This window comes from Spinacia oleracea, chromosome 1 (assembly GCF_020520425.1).
Source record: "Spinacia oleracea cultivar Varoflay chromosome 1, BTI_SOV_V1, whole genome shotgun sequence".
NCBI classification, from domain to species: domain Eukaryota; kingdom Viridiplantae; phylum Streptophyta; class Magnoliopsida; order Caryophyllales; family Amaranthaceae; genus Spinacia; species Spinacia oleracea.
The window spans coordinates 130,036,196-130,063,178 of NC_079487.1; the positions used below are offsets into that span (position 1 = coordinate 130,036,196).

The 26,983-nt window shown below is 34.2% G+C and overlaps 3 protein-coding genes and 1 long non-coding RNA gene across 4 annotated transcripts; 2 read left to right on the forward strand and 2 right to left on the reverse strand.

The window, feature by feature from the left end:
* The first annotated feature begins 2,227 nt into the window (after positions 1–2,227).
* LOC110803303 (indole-3-acetic acid-induced protein ARG7-like) lies at positions 2,228–2,828 on the forward strand. The gene has a single exon (XM_022008809.2). The coding sequence runs from the start codon at positions 2,307–2,309 to the stop codon at positions 2,673–2,675; it is 369 nt and encodes a 122-aa protein (XP_021864501.1). The 5' UTR covers positions 2,228–2,306; the 3' UTR covers positions 2,676–2,828.
* Positions 2,829–2,926: 98 nt separating this feature from the next.
* Positions 2,927–11,759, reverse strand: LOC110803287 (uncharacterized). Its single transcript, XM_022008791.2, has 10 exons — positions 11,458–11,759; positions 11,113–11,265; positions 10,441–10,656; positions 10,123–10,305; positions 8,952–9,173; positions 7,589–7,705; positions 7,360–7,503; positions 6,412–6,513; positions 4,440–4,508; positions 2,927–3,412 (listed from the first exon to the last, which is right to left on the reverse strand). Exons 1-10 carry the CDS (start codon positions 11,674–11,676, stop codon positions 3,179–3,181), a joined length of 1,659 nt encoding a protein of 552 aa, XP_021864483.1. The 5' UTR covers positions 11,677–11,759; the 3' UTR covers positions 2,927–3,178.
* Positions 11,760–11,891: 132 nt separating this feature from the next.
* On the forward strand, positions 11,892–17,675 carry LOC110803295 (uncharacterized). The gene is made up of 6 exons (XM_022008800.2): positions 11,892–13,737; positions 15,262–15,461; positions 15,592–15,732; positions 17,007–17,087; positions 17,207–17,334; positions 17,536–17,675. The coding sequence occupies exons 1-6, from the start codon at positions 13,506–13,508 to the stop codon at positions 17,573–17,575; spliced, it is 822 nt and encodes a 273-aa protein (XP_021864492.1). The 5' UTR covers positions 11,892–13,505; the 3' UTR covers positions 17,576–17,675.
* Positions 17,676–21,065: 3,390 nt separating this feature from the next.
* LOC130466221 (uncharacterized) lies at positions 21,066–26,364 on the reverse strand. Its single transcript, XR_008926231.1, has 8 exons — positions 26,187–26,364; positions 25,972–26,080; positions 25,291–25,453; positions 23,821–23,955; positions 23,310–23,623; positions 22,847–23,193; positions 22,213–22,473; positions 21,066–21,171 (listed from the first exon to the last, which is right to left on the reverse strand). It is a non-coding gene; the product is annotated as an uncharacterized lncRNA (long non-coding RNA).
* Between the last annotated feature and the right edge of the window lie 619 nt (positions 26,365–26,983).

The window sequence follows — 26,983 nt, forward strand, 5'->3', positions numbered from 1 at the left end:
TCTTTTTATCTTTTTTTTTCCCCTTCTTCATCTTCTTCATCTAGCTTTTGTGGGGTATGATTTTTGAGAACTCCCAGAAAAATATTACACCCATGCATGTTCACCAGTGAGTTTCGTACGCAGTTCGTATCAAAATGCGTACTCTTAAGTCTTAATTTTGTGCATGGGAGGAACATTATTCATAGGACTAGCTCCAATCCCTAGTAACCGTACGCCTTAACTCACATCATTACAGATCCAAGTTCTTTACATTTTGCAATATAAGTTTATAGTAGCTATTACCTAATACTCCCTCCGTCCCGGAATACTTGACCTGTTTTCCTTATCGGGCCGTCCCTTAATACTTGACCTGTTTCTAAAAATGGAAATATTCTAACAATATTATATTATTTCTCACTCCACCCCTATTAACCCACCTACTCCCTAAAATAATTAAAAATTCAACCCCTACTCTCCCCAACCCCACCTCTTAACACATTTCCCACTAACTACATTAAAATAATACCCACTATTAACTACTACCTATTAAATTAAATAAGTCAATTCAAGTACCTTAAACTCTATGCCGGTCAAACCGAGTCCAGCATTCCGGGACGGAGGGAGTACAAAAAATATAACCGTATATTCTTATTAATATATACGAATTGAAGTACATAACATTATCATGTGTAATTTTTTTTAAATTTATATCAGTATATACTTTCGTAATCTCAATTTTTTCTAATATTTTTTCATACGAAATTAAATACGTTAATGGTTGAACGGATGCAGTACTCCCTCCGTCCCTTAATACTCGCACCAGTTTGACCGGTGCGGAGTTTAAGACATTTGAATTGACTGTATTAATTTAATGGGTGTTAGTTGATAGCGGAGTATTTTTTTTAATATAGTTAGTGGGAAATGTGTAAGGGGTAGAGAGTAGTGATGGGAGTGTGAATTTTTAAATGATTTTTTTGTAGGAAGTAGGGGTGTAGGTGGGGTAGTAGGTAAGTGTGAGAAATAATATAATATTGGTAAACTTTTTCATTTATAGAAGCGGTGCAAGTATTAAGGAACGGCCCGAAAAAGAAAGCGGTGCGAGTATTAAGGGACGGAGAGAGTATATCTTTATGTTGCTTATGAATACAAATGACTATAGTTGCCATTTGGAGCTTAGGATCGAACCTTTATCTTCTCCGATGAGCTCCCAAGGACAACCACCATGTACGTATTATGCCCAAGACTTTAACCAAAACTAAATACTAGTAACGTAGTTAGTAACTTAGTACTACCCCCGTACGTTCTAATATGCAACATTTCTTTTTGCACGTCAACACATTTTTTTGACATTAATGTCTTTAAATGCATATGAGTACAAATTATATAAAGATGATGTTTGGAATCCTCGCATTGATACGAATTTAACAAGATCTTATATGACTATGTTTTTTCTTACGTACACAACGGTGAAAGGAATATTGTCAAAATTAATTGATGAATAATGTTAAAATGAGAAATAATACATATATTGTGAAATGAATGTAGTATGAAATTACGTACAAGTACTATTAAATAAAAGTAGATAGACATTTTATTATTATTTGGGGTACGAACTACAAAGGAACTTAGTACGGAGTACTCCACTAGTCCACTAGTTCGTATAAACAGATGTAAATATTGGTAAGTACATTGTACCATTTCTATATTTTTTTGTACGTGGAACTGGGGACTGTTTTTCCTTTTCTTTCTTTCGCAGTTTAGTAATCATAACTATACCTACTCCAAAGAGATCTAGTGAAGAAACATCCAATCCTCACCGTTAAGGTTGTTCCATCACTAAACATAAAGGCTACGGCTTTTGGAGGCGAGATTCGATCTCAGGTTATGGATATCAAACTATAAGATCAAGTGTTTAATTTTAAACAGTCTCATAACCTATTTCATGTATGTTTACGTGTTTGGGCATGTATACAAGCACGATAATGTCAGAAGGTATATGGATATAAAATAAATATTTTAAACTACGTTAATTGACATCCGCATGCATTAAGACATTAGAGTGAGAGATTAATCAAAAAATATTTCTATGACTTGTGATTAAAAAAAGCTCTTATTTCAGAAGACAGCATTATTTGGGTCCTGTTTGGGAGACATTAAATGCTCCGAAGCTGGCATCTTTCAAGGGTACACATTATATATACCCCCCTTTCTCACACAGTCCTCTCATATCACACATTCCCAAAAACAAACCAAGAATAAAAAAAAGAAAATAAAATTCTTTTATTTTCTAAGCATAATTTAACTTGTTAATTAAGCATATAATTATTATGGCGAAGGGTAGTAAGTTCTTCCAAGCATCCATAAACAAGTGTAGGAAAATGGGAAGCAAGGCAATACATTCATCATCAGAATATGAATGTGAGTCTTGCTGTCAATGGTGTTTCTGGCCATCGTTGAGTTTACAGCAAGAAGCAGAAAAGTTCATCCCTAAAGATGTGCCAAAGGGTCATACGGTAGTATACGTTGGCCAACATCAGAAGAGGTACGTCATCAAAATCACGTTGCTTAAACACCCGCTTTTTCGAGCTCTGCTAGACCAGGCTAGAGACCAGCATGACGACTCCACCACACCGCCACGACTATGGATCCCGTGTGATGAACATGTCTTCCTTCATGTTATCCGATGTGTCCGATAACTAAATCAGCTAGCTACCCTCTCTCTTTTCGTATGAAATTAAACTGCGTGTATCTGGAATATTATTGAGGCCATTTTCAGCTGACTATTATTATGTAAGAATAACATTATATTCTTTGTAAGATAATGTAGTAAATAATTAAGACTTCTAAACTCTATGCCTGCTTATGTCCCTTATTCTTACACTGAAAGCTTACTTTCATCGCTGAATCTGGACATGATGAAGAACCATTAAAAAGAAAAGACGAACAATGACATAAAACAGCAGTAAAAACTTTCAGAAGAATACTTCGATTGGAAGTTGATATTTGTTGATACAAAATTATACAACACAGGAAACCACAATGTTCCTGTTAAATAGGAATTTATTCAGATTTCTGAATAGTAGCAATTGTAGCTAAACAAGAAAAAATGTCCTGATAACTTGAACATGTAGTTAGTTTAAATTCACCTGGATAATTGTTGTTGAATAGCAAAACTGGAATGTCTTCCAATGGGAAGATTCTAAGAATCGCGGAATCCATTCACCATATTCACGGCCGCATCAACGGTTTTGGCAAGCTCGGTTGCTGCTCCGATGTATGTGTGTGGTGTCAGCTTTAAGAGAATAGCCTTTGCCTCCTGAGGCAATTCCAGTCCTTGAACAAACTCTTGCATGCTTTCTTGAGTGACTGCTTTTCCTCTTGTAAACTCCTTTAACTTTTCGTACGGCTCAGGGACACCATATCTTCGCATGACCTGTGTAGTACATGGATAAATGGTCAGACAAATAATTTCGACATAACTTAAAAATTGTAAAGCATCAAGTCTACTACCTATGTTTTCATATGTTACTTGTTGTACTTTCGCAAAACAATGGAAATTTGAAAAAAATATTAACGGTGAGTGTAAGAAATAGTGGATAAAAAGGTAAGAGAGACGAAGTAAAAAGGCGAGTGAGTGTAAAAACAAATGTGGACAAAGTAAGAGAAAGTGAAAAGGTGTAAACATTGTGGGGTAAGATTGGTAACCAGTGCTTCCAAAAACAGAATAAAGTATAACACCGCGTGGGTAGAAGTAGTACAAAAGCAAATTGAGGTAACATTACTGATCGAAGACTTTCTACATGAGATGAAAGGGAATGTGGTTTATCAAAACAGAGTAACAATACAATCAAGTTTTATTGCCTGTGGTGGAAATTTAACCGATTTTCACACTCATTTGAAGATCTTTAGCTAAATTCACGGTCAATTTTGTCGAATTTAGTCTTCTAACTTGCAAACAGTGTGGTGATCTTAAACATCTTCTTCCGAAGAGAGACTAAATGGACTTGTAAATAAAGGAATCAGCATACATGTCTTACAAGTTACTCCGTACAAATTTGTAAATTTTGTCAGCTTAACAATCCTTCTAGAAAATATTGAATTTCCTTGACAGTTTACTGATTGAGACAATTACAGTCGTGCACATCACCAAGCACATGTAAAGTAATAAACTATACCCTACATTCTTTGGAGTATAGCCTTAACTAAGTGTCAGGGAAATCAAATAAATGCCAAAGAAAAACTAACCAATATCCTCAACAGTGGCTCAACTCCATCAGTGTATAATTTCAGCATATTTTGTCTTTTTCATATGTGAGAATAGTCTACCAAAACAGGAACTATAGGATATTAACCAATACCAACTCATCCCTCCAAAAAGAGTAAATAAATTGTTTTTTTGTTAACAAGTCTAATGGTAGTTTTTATTATTTGGAGTAAATGCATTCGATACAGGTACATACCGTTTGTATAGGTTCTGCAAGTACTTCCCACGAATGGTTCAAGTCTTCATCCAACCTGGTTTGGTTCACCTGTATGTTCACACAAAATCAGAGTCAGATGAAGTAACTGACTAAAAAGTATTACTGGCAATAGGCAGATACGTTTACTTCTTCAGGATAGCATATCCTGCTTTTAAACATATGAAATACTTATATATAGGGGTGTCAAATCGGATCAACGGATCGGGTTTGGGTCGGACTCATCGGATTCGGGTTGAAACGGATCGGATTGGAACGGATTAATTTGGCTAACGGGTCGGATCGGATCGGATTGAAAACTTAACGGACCGGATCGGGTCGAATTTTTTATTCACGGATTCATATCGGATCGGGTTGTAAACGGGTCGGATTGTAGTCGGTTTGGGTCGGATCGGATCGGATTGGAATACGACGGATTGTTAACGGGTTTAGTCGGACTATAACGGGTTCGGGTTCATGTCGGTCGGATTCATATCGGATCGGATTCATTTCGGGTCGGATTCATATCGGATCGGATTCATTTCGGATCGGATTCATATCGGATCGGATTAATCGGTAATAGACTAAAACGGGTTGGATTGAAACTAATTTAGCCTGGTTACATTGGATTCAGTTTTATATTGGTTCGGGTAATTATCGGATCGGGTTATTTGGTAGCGGGTTGGAATTTGGGTCAATTCGGTTCCAAATTATATATTCATATCGATGACTTAATTAGGGGACGAAAATAATAACTAACTTTTAAAAGTAATAAGAATTTAAGATTAGTAATATAAGTTATTGAATATATTATTATATCGATGAGTTGGAATTAGTTCGGATTAAACAGGTCACGGATTAAAAACGGATCGGATTAAACGGGTCATGGGTTGAAACGGGTCGGATTAAACGGGTCACAGATTAAAAACGGATCGGATTAAACGGATATTCCTCGGGTTGGAACGGATTCGGATTTAAACGGATCGGATCATAAACGGGTTTCGGATCGCTTCGGATCGGATTAAATGGATCCGGATTGTCACGGATCGGTCTGTTAACGGATTCGGATCTTAATCGGATCAATACTAACGGGTTGGGTCGGATTTGGGTTGAATATAATCGGATCGGATCGGATTTCGGATTTTAACTCGCGGGTTCTAAACGGTTCGGATTTTAAACGGTCGGACAAACCCATCGGGTTCACTGGGTCGGATTGAGAATTGACACCCCTACTTATATATACTAGAGTTACCAATGCCAATTACCAAAAAAGGGCATGCACTATGTGCAGTAAACACCTTACTTTGTGCAGGAGACACCTCAATCAAATGGTAAAATGCAGTATTACAATAAGAAAACAGTGAGTATGATGATATAAAAGTACACCGTGTTATTTGATGGCCTCTATTCAATCACCAATTAACCAGAGTACCTTAGTTTATTCAACATTTGACCATAACCTATGCACCAATCAGGTGTTTGCATTATACGTAAGAGAAAAAATAGAAAAGAAAAAAGAGCATGCAAAAGGTACAAAACAAACTTCCATGATAGGATGAGGACGGATGGGATAGTCTAGTATAAGCAATTATCAGACTTATAACCAAAGCCTCACTCCCCCAGTCAACTTTGGTAATAAAGTCGGGTTGACTCTGTTGAGACTCAAGATTTAACATAAACATGTGACTTGAATAACAACAAAGGTTATAGTTGTAAGGAATATATCAAAGTTACTATATCGGATTATCAGCAGCATAATATTTCAAAATTAATATTGTTATTAGCACGCGAGGTAGCAGGAAAAGTAAAAGGCCACTTAAGTTCACTGATAAATAAGGGAAAATCAAGAACTAAAAAGAGCAAACACAATCAGAAAAACACAAGTGATACGTGATAGTAAATCTGTAGCACCAAACAATTACAAGCTTGTTGCAAAGGGACCAGTCACAAGGAAAATAATGCATGTTTTACTGACCTGGAGCTTTCCAATACCCTGCAGGGTACTTCTGTACGCTAGTAGGGAATGTCCTAATCCTTCGCCCATTGTCCTCAAAACTGTTGAATCAGTCAAGTCACGCTGCAATTGTAAACTTTGAGTTACAGAAAATTTCACAAAATAGAAGTAACAAATTTAGAAAGTAGATGTAAGTTTCCTGCTTTGCAGGCACCAACTTAATTCAGATTCAAATTTTGTACATGACACCATATCTTATGAAGTCACCTACCCTTCAACACACCTTCCAGATAAGTATTAGACAGGAAAGTACATATTTTAGCCAAATGACCCATTTTCAGGAAGAATGGTATTAGATTGACCGTCTCAGGAGAACCCTTTCAAGAAAAGGCCTGAAAACGGCCATCCATAAAGTACATATAACTTGATAAATACTTAAAAAGCCAATACAGTACTAGCTAGTGGCTACTATATCAATTAGAAGAAATAGCAAAACAAGAAAGCAAGAGGAAAAGAAGTTACAATCATAGCGTGACAATTCTGACAAAAGTTGGAAAAAGTTGCAAGTTTTCAGCATTTTGGATATTGTAAGTTTTCAGAAGAAGGGTGAAGTTGTAAATAAAGTCATTGCACAAAAGACTCTGCAGTTCTGCAGAAATCAACCCAGAAGTCTTAAGATTTTTTTTTGACAGAAGTCTTAAGATTACTCAGGCTTTCAATGTCAACAAAAAATGATTATTCAACCGCTTAAGAGGACTCAGTAAGCTCTGGGAAAACATTAATCATAAGAAGCAGGACATGGATGAAAGTCAAGCCACTGAAACTGCGAGAGATTTATAATAACATGAATTAATCAAGACTACATAACATTATGATAATTTACCAAGACTGATGAACCAAACACATAACTACTTGGTCAGGAAGGAAGGTCCGTGGTCGAATCTTAATCAAGAAATTGAAGGACATTACCTGCCACCGTGAAATAGGCAATTTCATGCTTAGAAAAGATAGACCAGAATTAGCCTTGCCAAGGTTCCCTTCACTATTTTCAAAATCAATAGGGTTCACTTTGTGAGGCATTGTAGATGATCCGATTTCACCAGCCTTAGTCAACTGCAAATGTCGAACATTAAATTATTTGTTACAAAGGAGTTAATGCTCATTTTGTTATTTAGAAAAGTTCCTACAAAAAATTCACCTGCTTAAAATAACCCAATGAAATATAGCCCCATACGTCCCTGTCAAAATCCGTTAAAATATTGTTGAACTGGATAATTGCGTGGAATAGACTAGCCATATAGTCATGAGGTTCAATCTGCAAAACATTGCACAAACATATTAGCAATTGTTATAGGACCCCAGGAGAGAGGAATTGTACAAGTAGACAATAAACCCGATAAACATCATACAACCAAAAGCATCTTCCATAAAAAATCTAGTCTCCAAGGACATCGTGTAAAAAGAAGTATTAACCTATTAGCATCATCTATGACAAATAGAGCATAAAGCATTGCAGGGTGCAAAATGCAACAGAGAGGACACAATGTTGTAGTGAAATCGTATGACAGAACACCAAGAGGGCAATGTGTAATTACAATCTTACATGTCAGTTATAGGGACTTGGAACAAATTCAACTCCTCTCCCTTTTCTTGGGCAATTCACATGGAGGAAAAACGTAACTCACACGTCCACCATCAACTCCTCCCCTCCTCCCCCCAACAAAAAAGAAATTAAAAAGAAATTGCTTTATCTGTATACTCACATAATTAAATTAGGAATATGGAGGAAGGGAGAGCCAGCGAGGACTAAAACCGAATAACCTATGTGCATAATCCTTGACATAAGCTTCCTAACAACGTGAATATCACCATATCTTCCACTTCACCTCACCTCTCCCACAAAGTGTTTCTAGAGATAATAATGTCAGTAAAACAAATATCTCAGTAATTCTCCACATTTACATTGCACTTATAGTAATAGGAAATTTATCATGTGAAATTTTGCTAAATTTTGTCAAACGAACTCTTATCACAATTTCATTATACAGGGACAATGGGACCAAACTTCTCAAACATATTGAATGCTTAAGCTCGTTAAGGACACATGAACATTGCACTTTTATATACCAATGAAAGATCACCCAACATCTTAATTTCAACAAAAACCAGTTGACACAATAGGTAGCACGGTCTCAAGCTCCACCTCATGTGAGAGGGAAGTGGAGGATCTGGGAACCTGGGCTTTTCCTTTTTTTTGTAAAATCATTTTCTTTTGGGGGCGGTTTTATGGTTTCAGGTCAAAACCTGCAAGATATTCGGGGTCACGCTTACCTAACTAAATGTATAGGAAAAAAGAAAAATCTGATCTTAGAACCAACCTGAGTATATTTACAAAACATAGAACTACAAAACATAGAACAGCATTAGTTGTATGTGAAAATGAAGATAACAAAATCAACAAACAAGCAAAGGAATTAACATTTAGCCTACAAGAAGAAACATGAAACAAAAAGATAACAAAGTTGTCAATTTAAACTCCAACTAAAACATCATCAACATACTTGAGTCACATAAGGATTGAAAGTTAATCCTAAAGATTGCACAAATTCTTCTGCAATCGTTGGCCAATTGATCTCAGGATATGCAACAACATGAGCATTGTAGTTTCCAACAGCACCACCAAATTTCCCCAATAACTCGATCTGAGAAAGTCTCTGCCTCTCTCTGCTTAGTCTGACCGCAAATATTGCCATCTCTTTTCCCAAGGTGGTGGGTGAAGCTGGCTACAAAATATAAGCACGGAAAGGGAAATGAGCGACTCTACGATAAACAAAACAGAACATTTAAAACTTTCTTATGCTCACTGCTGGAACCAAGTTCTACTACAATTGGGGTGACAATTCTAGTTCCACAAATCACAACAAACAATGTTGTTTACCAATCACACTCTTCTTTAGAGGTTAGACAAAGGATATCACGAGAAGCGTATCAAAGAAGTTAAACATGCTATAGAATAATGATAATGCAAGAGATAATATGCTAAGAATATTTACATTAAGAAGCTACTGCTACCAGTCAAACACATAGATCATGGTTGATACTAGAAAAATGACCCAAAAGCTAGTTCTAATTGGAACCTAATTTAGTAAAGAGGCAACAGCTAAATGCCTAAAAGGCTAAAAGTACTTGCAAGAATTATATAGGATATTAAGATGGGATTAAATTACTAAATTTTCCAACTTCAACAGCTAAAAGCCTAAGATTACTTGCAAGTAAGAACTATCATCATTATCATCATTATCATTATCATTATCATTACCCCATTGCCTCAAATAGGCTCCCGCAAGAAGCGGGGTAAGGGGGGGTCGGGTGTACGCAACCTTACCCCTGCAATTGCAGAGAGATTGTTTCCAATTGACCCAAAAGCGATAACGGAACGACAACAGCAAGTAAGAACTATAGGAGGGAAATATTATTTGTGTCCCCACAAGGTTGAAAGTGCTTGTCATTGTGGATCATCAAAATCCCAATCAGTAGTATTATAGATTGGTCACCTGAGGAGTGAACATGTCGTGTGAATTCACCGTCATTTCCTCCATCTACCATATACAAGTATTTTCTAGGTGCGACAGGAAACTTAGCTCTGGAATGTGTTACTCAATTCCCCACACCCCTTTGGCAACAGTCATTGAACATAATTGAAAGTTCTAATGTTTTATCATGTAAACTTACCTGTCCATGAGTGCGGGAAAGCATAGGAATATGCGCATATTCCTTGGCCATGTTACACATTGCTCCTATAACTTCATCCATGACAGGAAATAAAACTTTGTTCAATGCTTCTTTGAGCATTAATCCATGAGCAAGATTGTTGATATCTTCAGATGTGCAAGAAAAATGGAAAAACTCCAAAACCTGCCAAAAAGAACCAAGGATGGAACAGGGGAAATAAGTATATATAGAATAATTCCTCCAAAAGAAATTTGTTGCGTTCTTGGTATTATTTAAAATTTCCTATCATCTACTACCAACGATAAATTGAACCAGAACCTTAGAGATCTCTGGATGGGACTGACATTTCTGCTTCAGGAAATACTCAATTGCCTTCACATCATGGTTGGTCACTTTCTCAATATTTTTCACTTCCAAAGCATCAGCCATGCCAAAATCATCAATCAAACCTTGCATATACTGCTGTGTTTCATCACTAAAGCTCGGCACTTCAGGCACTTCAGGAATTTGGGACAGCATCAATAACCATTTAATCTGCAATAAGAATGTGAACTATAAATCTGATGTAACAGAAACACAAGAAAGAAATGGCAATAAGAATACAGGCAAGCAATACCATCACAAACAGGTCAATAAACATTCAGCTTGCCTGAGCAATTTCAGACAAGCAGTATTTCTCGTCTCATGATACTACCAGAAATTACCTACTTTATATATAAATCGATTGATTATGTCCACCTCCATATACAAAAACCAATTAGAACTATTTTCCCCACATTATACTAGTTTGATCTATTTACCCCATATTATACTAGTTTGATAGGATTTTCGGTACAATACGCTTTTAAGTTGTGTGCAATACTATCATCTTATAAAACAAAACTAATATCAGGCTAAATTTTCAGAGCACAATTACAAACGCCAATAAACCAAACTGCATAAATGCTTTGCAAAAACAGTAGGAATGACAACAAAATTATGCAAACTAACCTCGACAAGAACTCGGTATCGAATTAAACCATATTCACTCATAAAAGGAGCCAATTCCTTTACTTTATTCCAGTATCGGCCATCCAAGGGAGACAAAGCTGTCAAACTTGAAAGCTCAAATACACTACAATCTCCCTCATTTGAACCCTTCACCTGCCATTAAAATACAAGCATTCTTCACACACACAAAAAATAGATAAAACAAAATTCAGCAAAATTAAACCCAAATTAATTCAAAAACCTGAATGTCACCAAATTACAAGAATAACCCATAAACTAAAACACCCATTTGAGTAAAATTAGCAATTAGAATTAAAAAATAATTAACATAAGAAAATATAATACCTTTGGGGTGGAAATGGTGGCGTTGCTTGTGCTGATAGCGGCTGAGCAAGAAAAGGGTTTTCTAACAGGAAGAGAGGATTGAAGAGATGCAAAGGAAAAACCCTTTGAAGCAAAAAGGTTGGTTTTCAATGGAGTTTTGTTGGAAGAGAGAGAAAATAGGTGATGGTTAGTTAAAACCCTAGAAGTTGAAGAAGAAGATACTGCTGCTCCTACCTCCATGAATTCAGAGTTGCAGAAACCCAGAAACTAGGACGCTGAAGCAGAAGCAAGACTAGACGCGAGAGAGTAAATATTTATGAAATGAAAAATATGCTCTCATTAAATAGGGCCCGTAAACACCAAACCCGCTTGTTAAGTGGGAAGCCATGCCGGGCCAGACGTTTGGCGGCCCAAATTAATATTCTTACCTTCAAAAATTTGGCGGCCCAGATTAATAAACAATATTAGCTTAAATCAGTAGAACTACGGAGTAGTTTTTATCCCGTGCGATACACGGATTATTTAATTTAAAAATTCAGTTATATTAGCTATTTAATATAGTGGATAATAATAAAACATTGGAGCAATTAAAAATACAATTCATTTCATTCGGAGTGTAATTGAAATTAGAATGTCATTTGACTAAAATGAATTTTAAGAGAAAATAACATTTGATTAAGGTAGAGAAGTGGAAAAGATGAATATAAATGATGGTTTTATAATAAAATAATATAAATTAAATTAAATAGTAACACGTGACATCATAGTATCTAAAACATTCTGTTTTAAAATACTACGTAGTAGTATAGATGTGTTCTTTGGGGAAAATATTAGTGAATTAATTAAGGCTTTGTTCTGTTCGACTTGTTTTGACTTGTTTCAGAAAAAATAAGTTCAGATAAATTCAGTTAATTCCAGATAAATTCAGCTAAATTTTTATCAGATAAAATAAGTTCAGATAAGTTAATATAGTTCAGTCAAAATAAGTCAAATAAATCGAAACCTAAGTGACAAAGTATTCATGTGTAGATAGCTGGATATATATTTTCCCAACATTAGAGCATCAGCAGTGGCAAACTACCACTCTCAACTTTTCAAGCTACACCTATTTTAAGCTACAAGTCTTCACATGGTAAGCTATAACTCATTTTTATTTATATGGGTCTGACATGTTGAAAATATGTTAAAAAAAACACTACAAAACAGCAAATGTAGGATGGACCAGGTAGAGCCCACCTAATACAACAAATGGCAGCATAATCATGTGGCTTTGTGGAACTACTTCGCTTGTTTGGAGCTACAACATAAATTGTGTTGCAATGGTTTAGCTTGTTGCTCCAATTTTTTAATATTACAAGCAAATCCTCTGAACCAACCGCTGGTGTTGCTCTTACTCTTACATAAAACTAAACTCATGAGAATAACGCTTTTGTAGACAATATTTTTTTTTAACGTCGATTAAATTTGCATGCTATTTTGTTCAAACACTTACATTTAAAAAAGATAGTTGTTAGTTGTTTATTTCTTTATATGCTTATAACATGTTTGCAAGAATTTGAATGACTTCAATCACAACTATAAATAATGAGGGTAATAGCAGCAACTGTTAAATTCCAACAAAGTAAGACAATTTGTAATTTTTTTAAAGTAAGCGTGCACAATTGGTCTTTCTTTGTTTTTTTTTTTTGAAATAAGGGGTGCAATTGGCCTTTTTTTATTTAGATACATGGATAATTTGGGAGAATTTCCATCATATGTACATCCTTAGACTTTGGGGAAAGGAACAAACTCATACATATTGTACTACTACTGATATTCCACCTTATTGTCCACTTGATAAGTACAATCATATGATCACCTAATCACACTAATAAAGAAATAAATCATATCTCATTCATTATTTTTATTTCCATAATCTCATAGTCCCTTCAATTCTCCTCCCTTTTTCTAACCCCCAATAATTCTTTATTATTATTTTGTATTTTTATAAATAGTGAAAAGCCAAACCCAATTAATCCATCATTTTAAAAAAAATTGCCTCACAAATTTTGTTGTTTAATTTTTATTCAATGGGGAAAAAAAGAGTTTCATCATCCCCATTGAAAGTGTTAATCCAATGGATTCAAAGGCAATATTTAATAGTGAAATTAATACTGGGAGGCATAGCAACTTTGTGTAGTTTGGTGGCATTAAAAACACTTGTGAAAGATCGAGACATGCTTTTTGTTGCCTCTGAATCAAGTCATATTATTGGGATTTTGATCTTGATTTACAAGCTCACCACCAAGCAATCTTGTTCTGGTATACTTCTTAACTTTTTAAATCCATTTACTTATATATTATATTAATTTTGAAATATAATTTACATGATCTACTACGCAGTTGCTTATTTAGTGAATGTATCCACCCAAGGGTATTTTATGTCCATTTGGGATACACAAATTCTTATTTACATGGGGTATACGATAAATATTTTACACCGAAATTAAAGTTAACGTAAAATGCTTAAAAGTTACCTTTATATATATATGTAAAAGTTATCTATTTTTTAGTGATAATATTTTTCAATTTAATAAAAAATATTTCATCAAAATTCTAATAATGTATAAAATTAATCATTTAATCCTTTAAAAAGTTTATCTATCAACTTTTATTTTTAATAATATAAAAGTTAGAGAAAACTGGGTAAAAGTTAGAGAAAACGAGTAAAAGTTATGTTGGTGTACAATAAATTTATTGTACACATTATGCGTACAAGACCTTTTGATTGTGGGCTTGTGTCCTATTTTTTCCTCACATGTAAAAAAATAAGAAAAAATGTGAGAGGGTGAATGGTGCACTCGAGTGCATCTAATATATTCTATATTTTGACATATATTTATACGGAGTACTCTTTTATTAAGGAACGAGGACTAATTAAACAAATAAGATACGTTTTTATATAGAGTTTTGTATGGAGTAATTGGTAACCAAATAAAAAGATTTGTAATTAACAAATCAATTTGATTTTTGTTCTGATTTGGGATCATCTCAATTAGATTTGCTCGATCAGGACAGGATATACGGGGTACGGAGTGTTATTTCATGGGATTCTCATTTACGTACGCACAACATACAATTAAAAGTTAACTCAATAGAATAAAATAAGTTCCCACTTCTGAAATGGAACAACTAAAAATTAACTAGTACTTCGATTCCTAAAAGTTTTCTGCTACGAAGGTTATAATTATAAATAGTGTATTTTAAAAGTAGACTAAAGTATAAGGGTAAAAAAAATTTAGGGATAGATTTAACGAAAAATGTAAAGAACTTTCAAGAACAGATCGAGGTAGTACATTTTAAAGTGTCAAAAATATGAAAACTATAACCCCAAATTCCCACTATTTATAAATCAAAACTTTACCATTTGATGTTGTTAGATTTATCTCGATATGTATTTTCAAAATATCAACTTTTTATAATTTTTGGAATACAAAATTGGGGATATCTCCAATGATTGGCTAATTCATCTTATAGTTTGTCATGCCACACCAGCTTTTAAGTTACACAATTCCTAAATATTTGATTCTCCAATGTTTGGCTACTTGTCAAATATCATTTTTCCAATTTTTAATTTTAATTTCAAGCAAAATTTGTGTCTGCATTATTTTCCAAGCCGAACAAAATACTCTCATGTCTAATCCCACTCGGACTTATTACTTTGTAATTTTGTGATACAATGTCTAATTAATCTACTTTCTCTTTTCTTTTCTTTTTTAAACATTTTTCTTAAACAATAATGCTTGTTACTAATAATATAACATGCTGTTTTGTAAATTTTAATAGGGTTGTCACTAAAAAGTCAAGAGCTAACAGCAATATTTTTAGCAGCAAGACTAGTATGTAGTGTTATGATCGAAGGTGACATACATACACTTCTCGACTCCATAACTCTAGCTTCTACTTTGTGGGTGATTTATATGTTACGTTTCAAGTTTAAATCCACTTATATTAAAGACTTCGACACCATTTCCCTCTTCTATGTGGTAATAATAATCGATCCATCATCTTCCTATTGTTTATACATACGTGATACGTACTACGTAGTACATTATACTCATAACGTACATACAAATAATGTTACTATATATATGTTCGTTTAATTGGTATGTACAGGTAATACCTTGTGGCATCCTTTCAATATTAGTGCACCCGAAAGGACGTTGGTTTGTTATCGGTAGTGTGCTCTGGTCGTTTTGCTTGAGCGTTGAAGCCCTTTCGATGTTGCCTCAACTTCGATTCATGCAAAACGCAAAGGTACGTTATATTTAATTAACTTGCTCTCTTACGTCTAAAGTCTAAACCTATCATTTATTAAATACGTACCATACAACTAATTGTTGCCCTCTCTTAATAATCTTATTCAGTGGTAAAATATTGACGTGCATATGTCTTTTATAAGACCGTTTATGCATAAGATCGCTGATGTCAGCATTAAAACACATAACTACAAGAAGACAAAATGTAACTATTAGAATAAAACTATGGCCCTGTTTGGTTAGGAGCTGTTAGCTGGTTTGACTAGCTGCTAGCGGTTAGCTATTTGAATTAGCTAATTTGACTAGCTGGTTGCATTAGCTGTTTGTGTAAAAGTATTTGGTAAATTAGCTGATAGCGGTTAGCTGTTTAATATGTAAAATGACCATTAAGGATATTGAAATACTTTGTTTCTTATTAATATTAGACAAATATGTAATTGTGTTAATTTTTTTCTCTTTATATTTTTCTAATAAACATTGACTAAATAAAATAAATTTATTTTTTAAAAAAATTATTCTTAATTAAAGTTTTTAATAATATATATTTTTCAAATAGAGAAATATTACTAATGAAATTTTAAGCATGATTGCAATATACTTCAATTGCTTCAAAGTACTAATATAATTTATTTATTTACAACAAAAAACGAATCTAGCAAAATAGGGTGAAATGAAAAAGAAATTGTGAGTAATGTTTTTAGGAGACAAATATGTAGGGTACCAAGGTTGATAGTAGTTATAATTATAGGCAATAGTAGGACAAAATAGTCATTTTCATCAACTTTCTCAAACCTCTAATTGCAAAAAGCTCCTATATTGAGCTTTTTCAAAATTAGCTTTTTCACCCCAAAACTCTCTTCCAATCCTCTCCTAACCAAACACTCCAAATTAGCTTTTTCTAAAGGTCAAACCTCTAATTCACCCCAAAAAACTCTTTTTCCCTCAAACCTCTCCTAACCAAACACCCCCTATAACTATTTATTAGAAAGTGTAACTATTTGATTGATGATTGAAACTATACCCGACCCTTTTATTGGCAATAATGTATGACAAAAAAGAAAGGATTGAATGATGAAAGCGGTTTGAATCATTTGTCTTTGTCTCATAATTATGTCTCATTTTCTATACCATTCTATCTAATTGGTCCATTTTTTAGAATTGTCAATCTTACTTTTTGATTTTTAGTAACACTCTCTGTATGATCTACTACCACGTATAAGAGTATTAATTACGGAGTACTATACTTGAGTATTTAATTTTGCTTAATTTCAGATGATTGAACCATTTACTGCTCACTATGTTTTCGCCTTGGGTATTTCAAGGTTCGTGGGATGTGCTCACTGGATCATTCAGGTTTTTCCCTATATATAAATATCGAATAACTTTACTTAATTAACCCACAAAATAATTATTGAGCTTAACTATTATACAAGTAATGATAAACTATTTTAATTAACTTTGTTGGAATGTAGATATATGAGACTAATGGAGCATACCTAGTGTTAGCTGGGAAAGGAAATTTGTTTCTACTACTAGTATTTGTAGCTGAAACAGTTCAAACTTTCATTTTGGCGGACTTTTGTTATTATTACGTTAAGAGGTATGTTATATACGTGATTAACTTTATTATCTTTTATAGTATTTGATGGTCACATACTCATGCTGCTAGTACATTAGTTTTGATTATTCTATCAACGTGACTATAAATTCTGAAAGGAAATAGTACATTGTTTTAAATTATTGATAAGTTGTGGTGCTTTGATTTTACCTTGATTTAATTTTAATTTGTTTAATATTACAGTGTCGCGAAAGGCAAGATTATAGAAAGTCTACCTGTCTAAAAGTTATACATCACTAGCAGAAGTGACTTTGGCGATCGAGATTGGGAAGTTTAACACAAATGGGGAAATTAGGGAGAGAAATCAACCCATTTGTTTGTTGGAAAAACTTAATTACGGGATAATTGCTCTTGTTGGAGATGCCTTCAAGAATTTACAACTTGTTCAATTTTGTATGGCAATGAGCAAGGCTTTCTAGTTGTTTTATACTTTAATCTACTTTTCCCATTATCTTCCCCCCTTAATTGTGATATCCAATGATGCAGGATACTCAGATCACTGTCATTGATCTTCCATTTGAAGATCAGATAGGATAGAATAGATTGATTAAGAAGTGAAAGAAGAAGAAAAAGTACAGACAGAAGAAGTAAGACAGAATTAGGAAGGCAAGTATCAGCTTGTACTAATTCTGGAGAAGGAATTGACACAGAATACTGAGTACTAACCATTGAATATTTCAATGGTTCTTCTGCATCAAAAACCTTGTTCTTGGCTACTGCAGAACTTACTTCTTCTTGAACGGTAGTTCTGCTTGACATTTTATCAAACACCTTTGGTGCATCCCTATTATTGAACTCCAATGCAATCACATAATCACCTTCTTCATCATATACCACAACAAAATCCCAATTATCACCACTATGGCTGCACTCATGTACTGGAAGTAATGGTTCATCACACCATTCACAAAATCCTTTATTCCAACTATCAAAACATTCACTCTTCAAAAGCTTTTTGAATGATTTTATTACCTTTTTCTGTTGAGCAACTTCAAGTTGTGGAATGATTGGTTCTTCTAGTTGAAGGTTGTTGTAAAAATCATCAAGCCCCATTTTGCAATGTGCTAGAACAAGATTATGGTTCAAATATGATCGGAAAAACGTCAAGAACTCAAAGCTTCTTGGCTGGGAATTTACTCGAACAGGTTGTGTGCAAGCAGAATTTCCCAAGAACGGAAAATAGTCTGAGGAAAGAACGGCTCTGATACCAATGATATGGGAGCTCTCAAGCTCACCAACAATGGCTGATAGTTTCAGAAATAGAATGGGGAAGAAGACTTGAGAAGAAAGATAGAAGGAGAGAGAGAGATAATAAGAGAGAGAGAAGGAGATTTCTGTATTTGATTAATTCTTGAATGAATATTACAATCTGATATCCAACTTATTTATACAACAACCAAACTAAACTAACTTTGCTAACAACCTATATAACTAGTTTAGACTAACTGACTACAGAAGAATCTCAGCTAAGCTCCCCTAACAAATTGGAGCCAAACAAGTATAACGTGGTGTCGTGAACCTTGGGTTGGCCACATTTTGTTTTGACGAAACAACTGGGTTGGGCCGCATAATGGACTATGGAGTATGGACTTGCGTGGAAGTAATGATTTTCTTCTTTTGGTGCGAATGACTATAATTTATCCACGGAGTATGAAAATTTGTCAATTACTACATAGGTTAAGAAGTTGTCAGTTATGGAGTACTCTTTACATTTTTAACAATTGATTTCAATTGCTATCTTAGTCCATATTCCGGAAAATTAGTTTACTAATGACATCATAAAATTAACCTTAATTATAATATAATCATTTTATTTAATTAATAAAAATAAATCCAAAAAAAAATATCTCAAAGTTAAATCCCAAAAATTTCTCCAAATTATCCAAAATTTTAAAAAATATAAAAATTGCCTTTTTGTTGAGAATTTTTTTTTTATTATTATTATTTTGGAAAAAAAAAACCCAAGTTAATCATTCCCGAAAAAAAGTCTGAAAAATCCCAAAATTAAATCCCAATTATTTTTGGGAATTTTTTTTTTTTTTTTTTTTACATTTTGAGTACTTTCAGTAATGTTTGGGATTTAATTTTGGCAGATTTTAATTTTTATTAACTAATTAAAATGAGTAAATTATAAGTTAAGGGTTAACTAAGATGACATTATTGAATTTCCCTCAAAAAAAATGACATTATTGAATTAATTGGTCAAAATATGGACTAAAATAACAATTGACAGCAGTAAACTAACTGAGTGGTAATTGACAAACTCTCTAACAACACATATAAACAGTAATTGACAAATTTTCCTACAAATTACAAACAAGGAAGTGGAATTCGGATATGTATCTTATTGTATTAGCTTATACTACCTCCGTTTCATAAAGTTATTTACGCTTTGAAAAATGTGTCAAAAAATTAAAACTTTGACCATAAATTCTCACTATTATATCTATAAAAAAGTATCAAGAGATATCTTGTTAGATTCGTCTCAAAATGTATTTTATGAATATCAACTTTTATAATTTTTTGCAATACATAATTAAATATATTAACGGTCAAACATTGCAAAGGAGTCCGTGCAAATAGTAAGTGTAAAGATCTTTTTGAAACGGAGGAAGTATATACAAGTATACAACCAGTGTGACTCACGCCTCAATATTTAATTTTTTTAATTAACCACTTAATTAAAAATAAATAAATATTGATTTTAGTTATAAAGAACGCATGGCCTTTATGTTACACCTATTCACCTTTCTTGTGAACTTCTTACTCCAAATGACTAGTGTCCATTTTAAACCAGCGCAACCCATTTCCTGCCAATATAATCCCGTTTTTATTTTTATTAATTAACGTTTTTCAATGTATGTTTTTTATCATTAACTAGTTGTTGGAACGTGCGCGCTTCTCCCGGAACACTATACAAATGATCACAAGCCTAATTACTTTGTAGAAATAGTTGAAAGCATGAATACAGTACTCTGTAGATGATAGGAAACACGACTATTTACTTGATGTAGGTTACATATATAGAATTCATGACTAAGCATAAAAAAATTACATGGCTAAGTTTAGGAAAATTAACAGGAGAAAGAACAGTCGTGATAGTTCCTCGCCAAACTTTGTGGCAACATACGACTCTGCAAAAAAAAGATCCATGATTACTTAGTTGATCAATGGTGAAGCAAGAAACATATCTGTCCTACAGTTATTGATTATACTGGTTATACACAGACTACTGTCGTACTCAATCACCTGATATATAAGGCCTTGTGCATAATAATATCATATAGTTGGATACACTAAATTTATATGCGTCGATGAATTTTCAATTGTACCCTGAATATTTATTTACATTTATATTTACCAGAAAATCCTAGTAGAATTGGCTCATCATGTTCATTTATCAAGTTCACATGATGTTGTATACTCTCTAAATTGTGATTTTGAGAGTGCTGTAGAAATTTGTTGTTTGATTATATGTAAGTTTAAGATATTATGTTCCATATTTGTTGCACCGAGACCCCATTTGTATACTTTGCTCCTGAGATAATGAGGGATTTGAAGTTCTTTTTTTTTTTTAAATGAGCAACTTTTTTTTAAAAAAAATGAACAAAATTAAACAAACCAAAACACATAAGGGCTCTGCACAAACCACCCCCCCTCCAACCCTTTAAAAACGTAAAAATAAACCATGATATGATGTAGATACCTTTATCCTCTGATAGAATATTCTCGATATATTGCTCGTACTCCTCTGTGTACTACCTCGAGAGAACACTCCATGTATTTCTCAAATAAGTAGATGACATCCGAGTAATTTGACTGCAATCGGAATTCGATCAGAATTTAGAGCTGTTACAATTGCAATTTCAACTAATATTGCAAACGAATCAACAACTGTGCAAGTCAAGTCAAAATATGAAAATAGCACGAGATGCCAGTGATCCTGGATTTGTTGTCAGTAATTCAAATGCATCAGGTGTTGCCCTATTGAAATCTTTCAAAATCTTCTCACTTCCCGAACCAAATACAAAAAAAAAATTAAAAAAAAAAAAAATCAAAGACCATGAATTCCAGTATTCCACTGCTTGAGTGTGAACTATAAAGAAGAGGGAAAAAAAGAAAGAAAGAAGAAGAAGACCATGAATTCCAGTATTCCACTGCTTGAGTGCAACCTACAAATTGGGGTTTTGGCCGAGTCTAATGGAAAGAAGTTGAAGTTGAAATGATGATGAGTACTGTGAGTAGGTTAATTCCAAAAACTTTTCATATTGTCTTTCCTCTTCTGAAGAAATAAATAGCTAGAAAAGCACGAATGGTCTTAGAAACTGTAGTGTTCACATCCTCTCTAACTTATGAAGAGCAAACAACAAAAATCTTGAAAGTCCTAACCATAAATCTTAGGTCTATGGTTCTAGGTGCAGGTAAATAAATCTGTCTCAAATCCGATGAATATAATGTCTCTTATCCTGATGATTGTTTTGAGAGGTACAACTGTACAAGAACTGATGAATTGGACAATATTTTTGCACCTCAAAGTTAGACATCTGACGGTATTAATAGTATTTTTAATTATCCCCTTTCAGTGTTTCAGAATAGGATTTTAAAGTTAACCACTAATTAATACAAAGTTTGAATAAGATAGTGTTGAAATCAAACAAAGGAAAATTGAAACTGAGAATGAGAAATGAAAGGATAGTTTGTCCTCAAACCTCCCCTGCCATTATGCAGCACTGAGATAGACCATGTTCATTCTTAAAAAAGTTTATTACTACTACAATCATGTTGATACGTTAAATTTCAAGACGTCATATGAAATAAACGATAGAATAAAATAAAAGAAAAAAAATGAAATGAACTTACCAAACGATTGCCTCTTATTATATGAAGACACCGAAGCGAATTGCGAATGGCTAACTATTTCATTTTCATCCAGCAAATTCGATTCAGAATAATTTGATAATGAGTTCAGCAAAATCGAATGTCTTCCTCCATCAAGGGACTTGCAAGTTACTAACGCATGCCATCTAAAAGCCATTGCACCAATGCCTTGGGCTAGGAGGAAATTTTAGTAACAGCATGCAAGCAAAGAAGTGTCTCAACAACTTGAACAATGGATGTTACCTAGAATCAGGAGCATCATAAAAATAAAAAAATAAAAAAAAGAAACATAGAAAAGAAGAAAATGGTAGAAGTAGAACATGTTAATAAAATTGCAAAGGCAAAGACAATGAAGGTCTGTTTGCTACAATAGTGATCACCAATGTATAAAAAGGCTCAAGGCGCAACAAGACGATTTAGAGTTCCACCTTGGTGCCCCTCATTGAAAAAAAAAGTGAAAAAAATGGTGTGTGCCTCGGGAGGTGCGCCTTTTTGTGCCTCAAAGTGCGCCTTTTTGCGCCATGAAAAAATGGTTAAAATTAATGATGAAAGTCATTTAGTAGGAAATGGATCAATCTAACAATCGTACAAGAAAATAGGTAAAAGGCACACACACCATCTAACAGCCTAGCGAAAGAGCGATTTGAGAGGTCCCTCTCCCCGAAATTTTCTTCTTGAATCAATCATCTATGCTCTTACAATCCCGAGTCCACTTCCCTGCATCATTTGATTTCTGTCTCTCTTTAAAATTCCTTATAATCTCGAGTCCACTTCCGAACTGGCAGTTCAGTGATTCTGAGAGTTACATCGCCACCTTCACTTGCATCATTTGCACTGTCTTCATCCACTACCTCAATAGTTCCACTAAATGTGAAGTGATTCCAGTGTCTTTCCTGGCAATTCCCTGGTGATTTCAGTCAGCCTTGTGTACATCTATCTGACAATGGCAGCATCCTCTCCTCCCTGTGGAATAGCAATATCAAATAACGGAAATCAGAAAAAACAACTGAATTCACACAGTTATAAGATCAGTTCAAAAGAATACAATAGTGGACTGCTTTCTACTTAGCCTATCATACCAGATTACATATACCAAACTGTCCATTTGGCATGAGAAGATTAAGGTTATTTTCACCCACGATACTCTGTGCCATATCAACAATTGTACTCTGTATGCTAGCTTCACCATGATGGTTAGCTGATTTCTTGGACACATAATCGTTGAACTGAGAAACTCTGATCTCTTTGGTCAAGTTCTTCTTAAAAGCAGAGAAGAGAACTTTTCTCTAGGTGGGCTTTATAGCCCATCAACAAATGTATGGAATTTCAACTCCTTGTCGATGAAGTCACTGTATCTTATTTTTCCTTCTTTTATGATCAAGAAATTCCCAACCTGCATCCCAACAACAGATGTCAGAAATTCTTGCTGAACTTATTGAAGATCTACTATCAAATACAACATAAGACATCAAATGCAATACAAAAACTTTCTATGTACGCTTCACTCCAAGCATATGGAAAGTAAGTAATTCATGAGCAAGAATACAACAGTGCATCCAGATGCTTCAATCAAATAAGAAATATATGTACCTTGAGACCTTGGAGATAGTCCAATGTTACCCGCAGAAGGATCGTCCTGACACCTCAAAATCTTACTCCCAACCGTAAGTTCTAGACCAGTAGCACCTCGTGCTCCCAAAACAAAAACACGATCGTTCCATCATCCTTAAAAGGGTAAAGGAAATTCATCAGTATATATTAATGAAATGTATCCTAAGGGTGTTTCCCACTAATAACAATGCATTGATATCACATAAGGGAAATAGTAACCATGCAGGAACTTTAAACTGCTTAAACTAAATGGCAATTGGCAAATAAAACAAGGATATCAATATTACCAAGTATCATGGCACCTCCTTACTCATACATAACATCAATTCATATCATGTACCCATGAACCAACATCATTGTGTTTTAAAAAATGTTGCTCAACCTAAGGTAGCGACAAAATGACAAGGAAAAGAAAAATCAATGCATAGGTATGGATCCAGAATGATTAGCAGTTGACTGCAAAGGCACAATCCTAATTAAAGACCAAATTTAGTGGACACGTTTCAATAATCACAAAAAGTTTCTCATCCCGCAAACGGTTTGAGAATATCCAAGGATACGTGTCACACATTGTAATTTCCCCCAAGTAATAAAAGGCCATCGACGAGGAAGCTCCAATAATTTCTTCTTTTCATATGCAGTCGATATGTATCTCATTGTCACTACACAAAAATAGTCCCACTTAAAACCGCCCCAACATGTTCAGAAGAACAAAACCAATGCGCTAGTACTATGACTATTGTACCTTTTCGGATGGTTCAGGTCTGATACCTACAGAACCTTATCGAATTTAGTATTGGCTTTGAAACATTCTCATTGTAAATATTGAGTAATCCTAGATTCAACATCCAATCTCAGTACTCAATCCTAGCCATCTATATCCCAATACATACACGGAATATGGAAATTTCATACTTGATTAAGTGTTGACGGTATCAGGCTCCATGTCACTGATGAAAGAAATCTAATCATGAAAGCCAACCAAAAGCCTTAGTATAGTTCGACATTAAGGTAAATGCATATATCAAATCTTCTTATCATATCCCAAAGTTGGCTTGATTGTCAATAGCTATACACGAATGCATCAAAGAGTGGTCCATATTGAAATCCGCAAACAGGTAATAAGTGCAGTATCTTTTTAAAAACCAGTTATGGTAATGAATTACTGAAAGTAATAAACACAATGGTATTTAACAAAATCCATGATCGATGGCATCCAAATCTCTCCTATTCATCCGATTCGAGAGATTGAACTCCGCCACTAAAAACGGTCATATACATCCAACCGTTTCAATTTAAGAGAATCCAATTCATATTGTTCGAGGGATCCCAGTTCACTGAGCAAAAACATAGATTCAAAAAATCCCAAAACTAAAACCCAATCAAATCACAAGTAAAGCCAAAAAAATGCCGAATTACTGAACAAAAACTATGAGAAAAAACTGTTACCTGGATGCTAAAATCGCCACCTAATTAGACATTGTGGGACTCTGTAGAACCAAAATCACCCGCAAGGCCGCAACAAAGCTATTTTGCGTCATCATCTGCCGCTCCGTCCGGTCAAGATTGGAAGCGAGTGCGGCCAAATCGAACTCCGAGATGGAGAAGAAAACTGTAAAGTTTTTAACAAAATAATTAAGCATTTCACCATCTGAAAAACAACAACATACAGAACAAACCCACCGAAAACGGAAATTTTCACATTGGAAACATATCGCTCGCCATGAACCAACGAAATCTTGAAGAAGAACGAATTTGATAAAAAATAAAAAAAAGGGATATGAAACCACTTTTCAGTTCCTGGAATTCTTTCAAGCAACTTCCAACTCCAGTATCAGAAACTGTCAGCAACCCAAATAGGTTTTGTTCAGACCCCACAAAACAATCAATTAATTACAGTGAATTTCACTATAAACTATCCTCTACATTCATACTCAAATTAGTGGTAGCATCAAACTACTAATCAATCATTGGGGGAATCAATAATCAAATACTAAAATAACAAATACATTTACATCCAAATTCAGTTTCCCTTATTTCACAATTTTAGTCGCATACAATCAAACAATTGGAGCGCATAATAATCACATTATACGAAGTAATATACAGACAAACAAAGAGAAAATATACTTGAGATTTGAGTGAAGACGGAATCGGAAACCGTGATTTGTCGGAGGAAGACGGAAATTCTCCAGGGATCTCCTGATAATCGACATCTTTGGACTGCAAGTGAAATCAACTGACAAAATATGGAACAGCAAACAAACATTATGATTTATGAGTAAGAAGAAGTTGAGATTGATTTATGAGATGAAGTAATTAGTTCGCCATTGATGAAATCGTACTTGTTTGCTGAGGTTCGTCACCTCCATTTCGCAGCTGCAACTCTGCAAATATTAATTTGGGGTTTTCGCGCCCTAAAGGGGACAGAGAGGGGAAGTAATATCTTTGTCACTACTAAGAAGATGGAAGCAAAAGAACAGTGAAAGGGGAAGAGGAGCTTGAAAAGATGAGAGAGTTGGGGTTTGCTGAAAATGGAAGTAGGAGAAGTTCCCAGAGAAAGTCAGAAGGCTAAGACCAAGGAGAAAAACCCAAAGACACGTGTCATGATATGAGGGAAGGGGCAAACCAGTAGTTAAGCTTGAAAGTTGGGGGCAAATCGTTAGAGCATTATTGCTGCAATAGTAACTTGAACTTTGCATGTTTTAAAGTGTTAGGATATTTATTTATGCAAAAGAAAAAGTTATTAAAAATGAATATTTTATTAAGAGAAATTTAACAAGATATTACTTGAGAACGTTACTATATCTTACGTTATGTCGTTATGCATTAATAACGAAATCCGATTAAAAGTTATGTCGTTATGCATTACTAACGAAATCCGATTAAAAGTAAACGTTTAAAATATAAATAATACTAAAATCAAAACATGTCAATTGAAAAAGAACAGATGAAGTGCTACTCCATGGTCTTTCGACCCATCAGACCATCAGTTAGCCGCCCGTGCATTTGGTGACTCACTGACTCGTGAGCTTCTTTTCTTTACGGTTTTTGTTTGTGGTTTTTGTTTTGTGTTTTGAAGTCTTCCTGTGAAAAAAATAAATAAAAGAAAATGTAGGAAGTGTGGATGAGAAATCATCCA

Coding starts and splice junctions, on each gene's coding strand:
- LOC110803287 (XM_022008791.2), bottom strand. CDS start 11,676: ATGGAGGTAGGAGCAGCAGTATCTTCTTCTTCAACTTCTAGGGTTTTA. Junction 10,306..10,440: donor CCCATCCAGAGATCTCTAAG/GTTCTGGTTCAA, acceptor TCTTTTTGGCAG/GTTTTGGAGTTTTTCCATTT. Junction 7,504..7,588: donor CATTGGGTTATTTTAAGCAG/GTGAATTTTTTG, acceptor CGACATTTGCAG/TTGACTAAGGCTGGTGAAAT.
- LOC110803303 (XM_022008809.2), top strand. CDS start 2,307: ATGGCGAAGGGTAGTAAGTTCTTCCAAGCATCCATAAACAAGTGTAGG.
- LOC110803295 (XM_022008800.2), top strand. CDS start 13,506: ATGGGGAAAAAAAGAGTTTCATCATCCCCATTGAAAGTGTTAATCCAA. Junction 15,733..17,006: donor GATTCATGCAAAACGCAAAG/GTACGTTATATT, acceptor GCTTAATTTCAG/ATGATTGAACCATTTACTGC. Junction 17,335..17,535: donor TGTTATTATTACGTTAAGAG/GTATGTTATATA, acceptor TTAATATTACAG/TGTCGCGAAAGGCAAGATTA.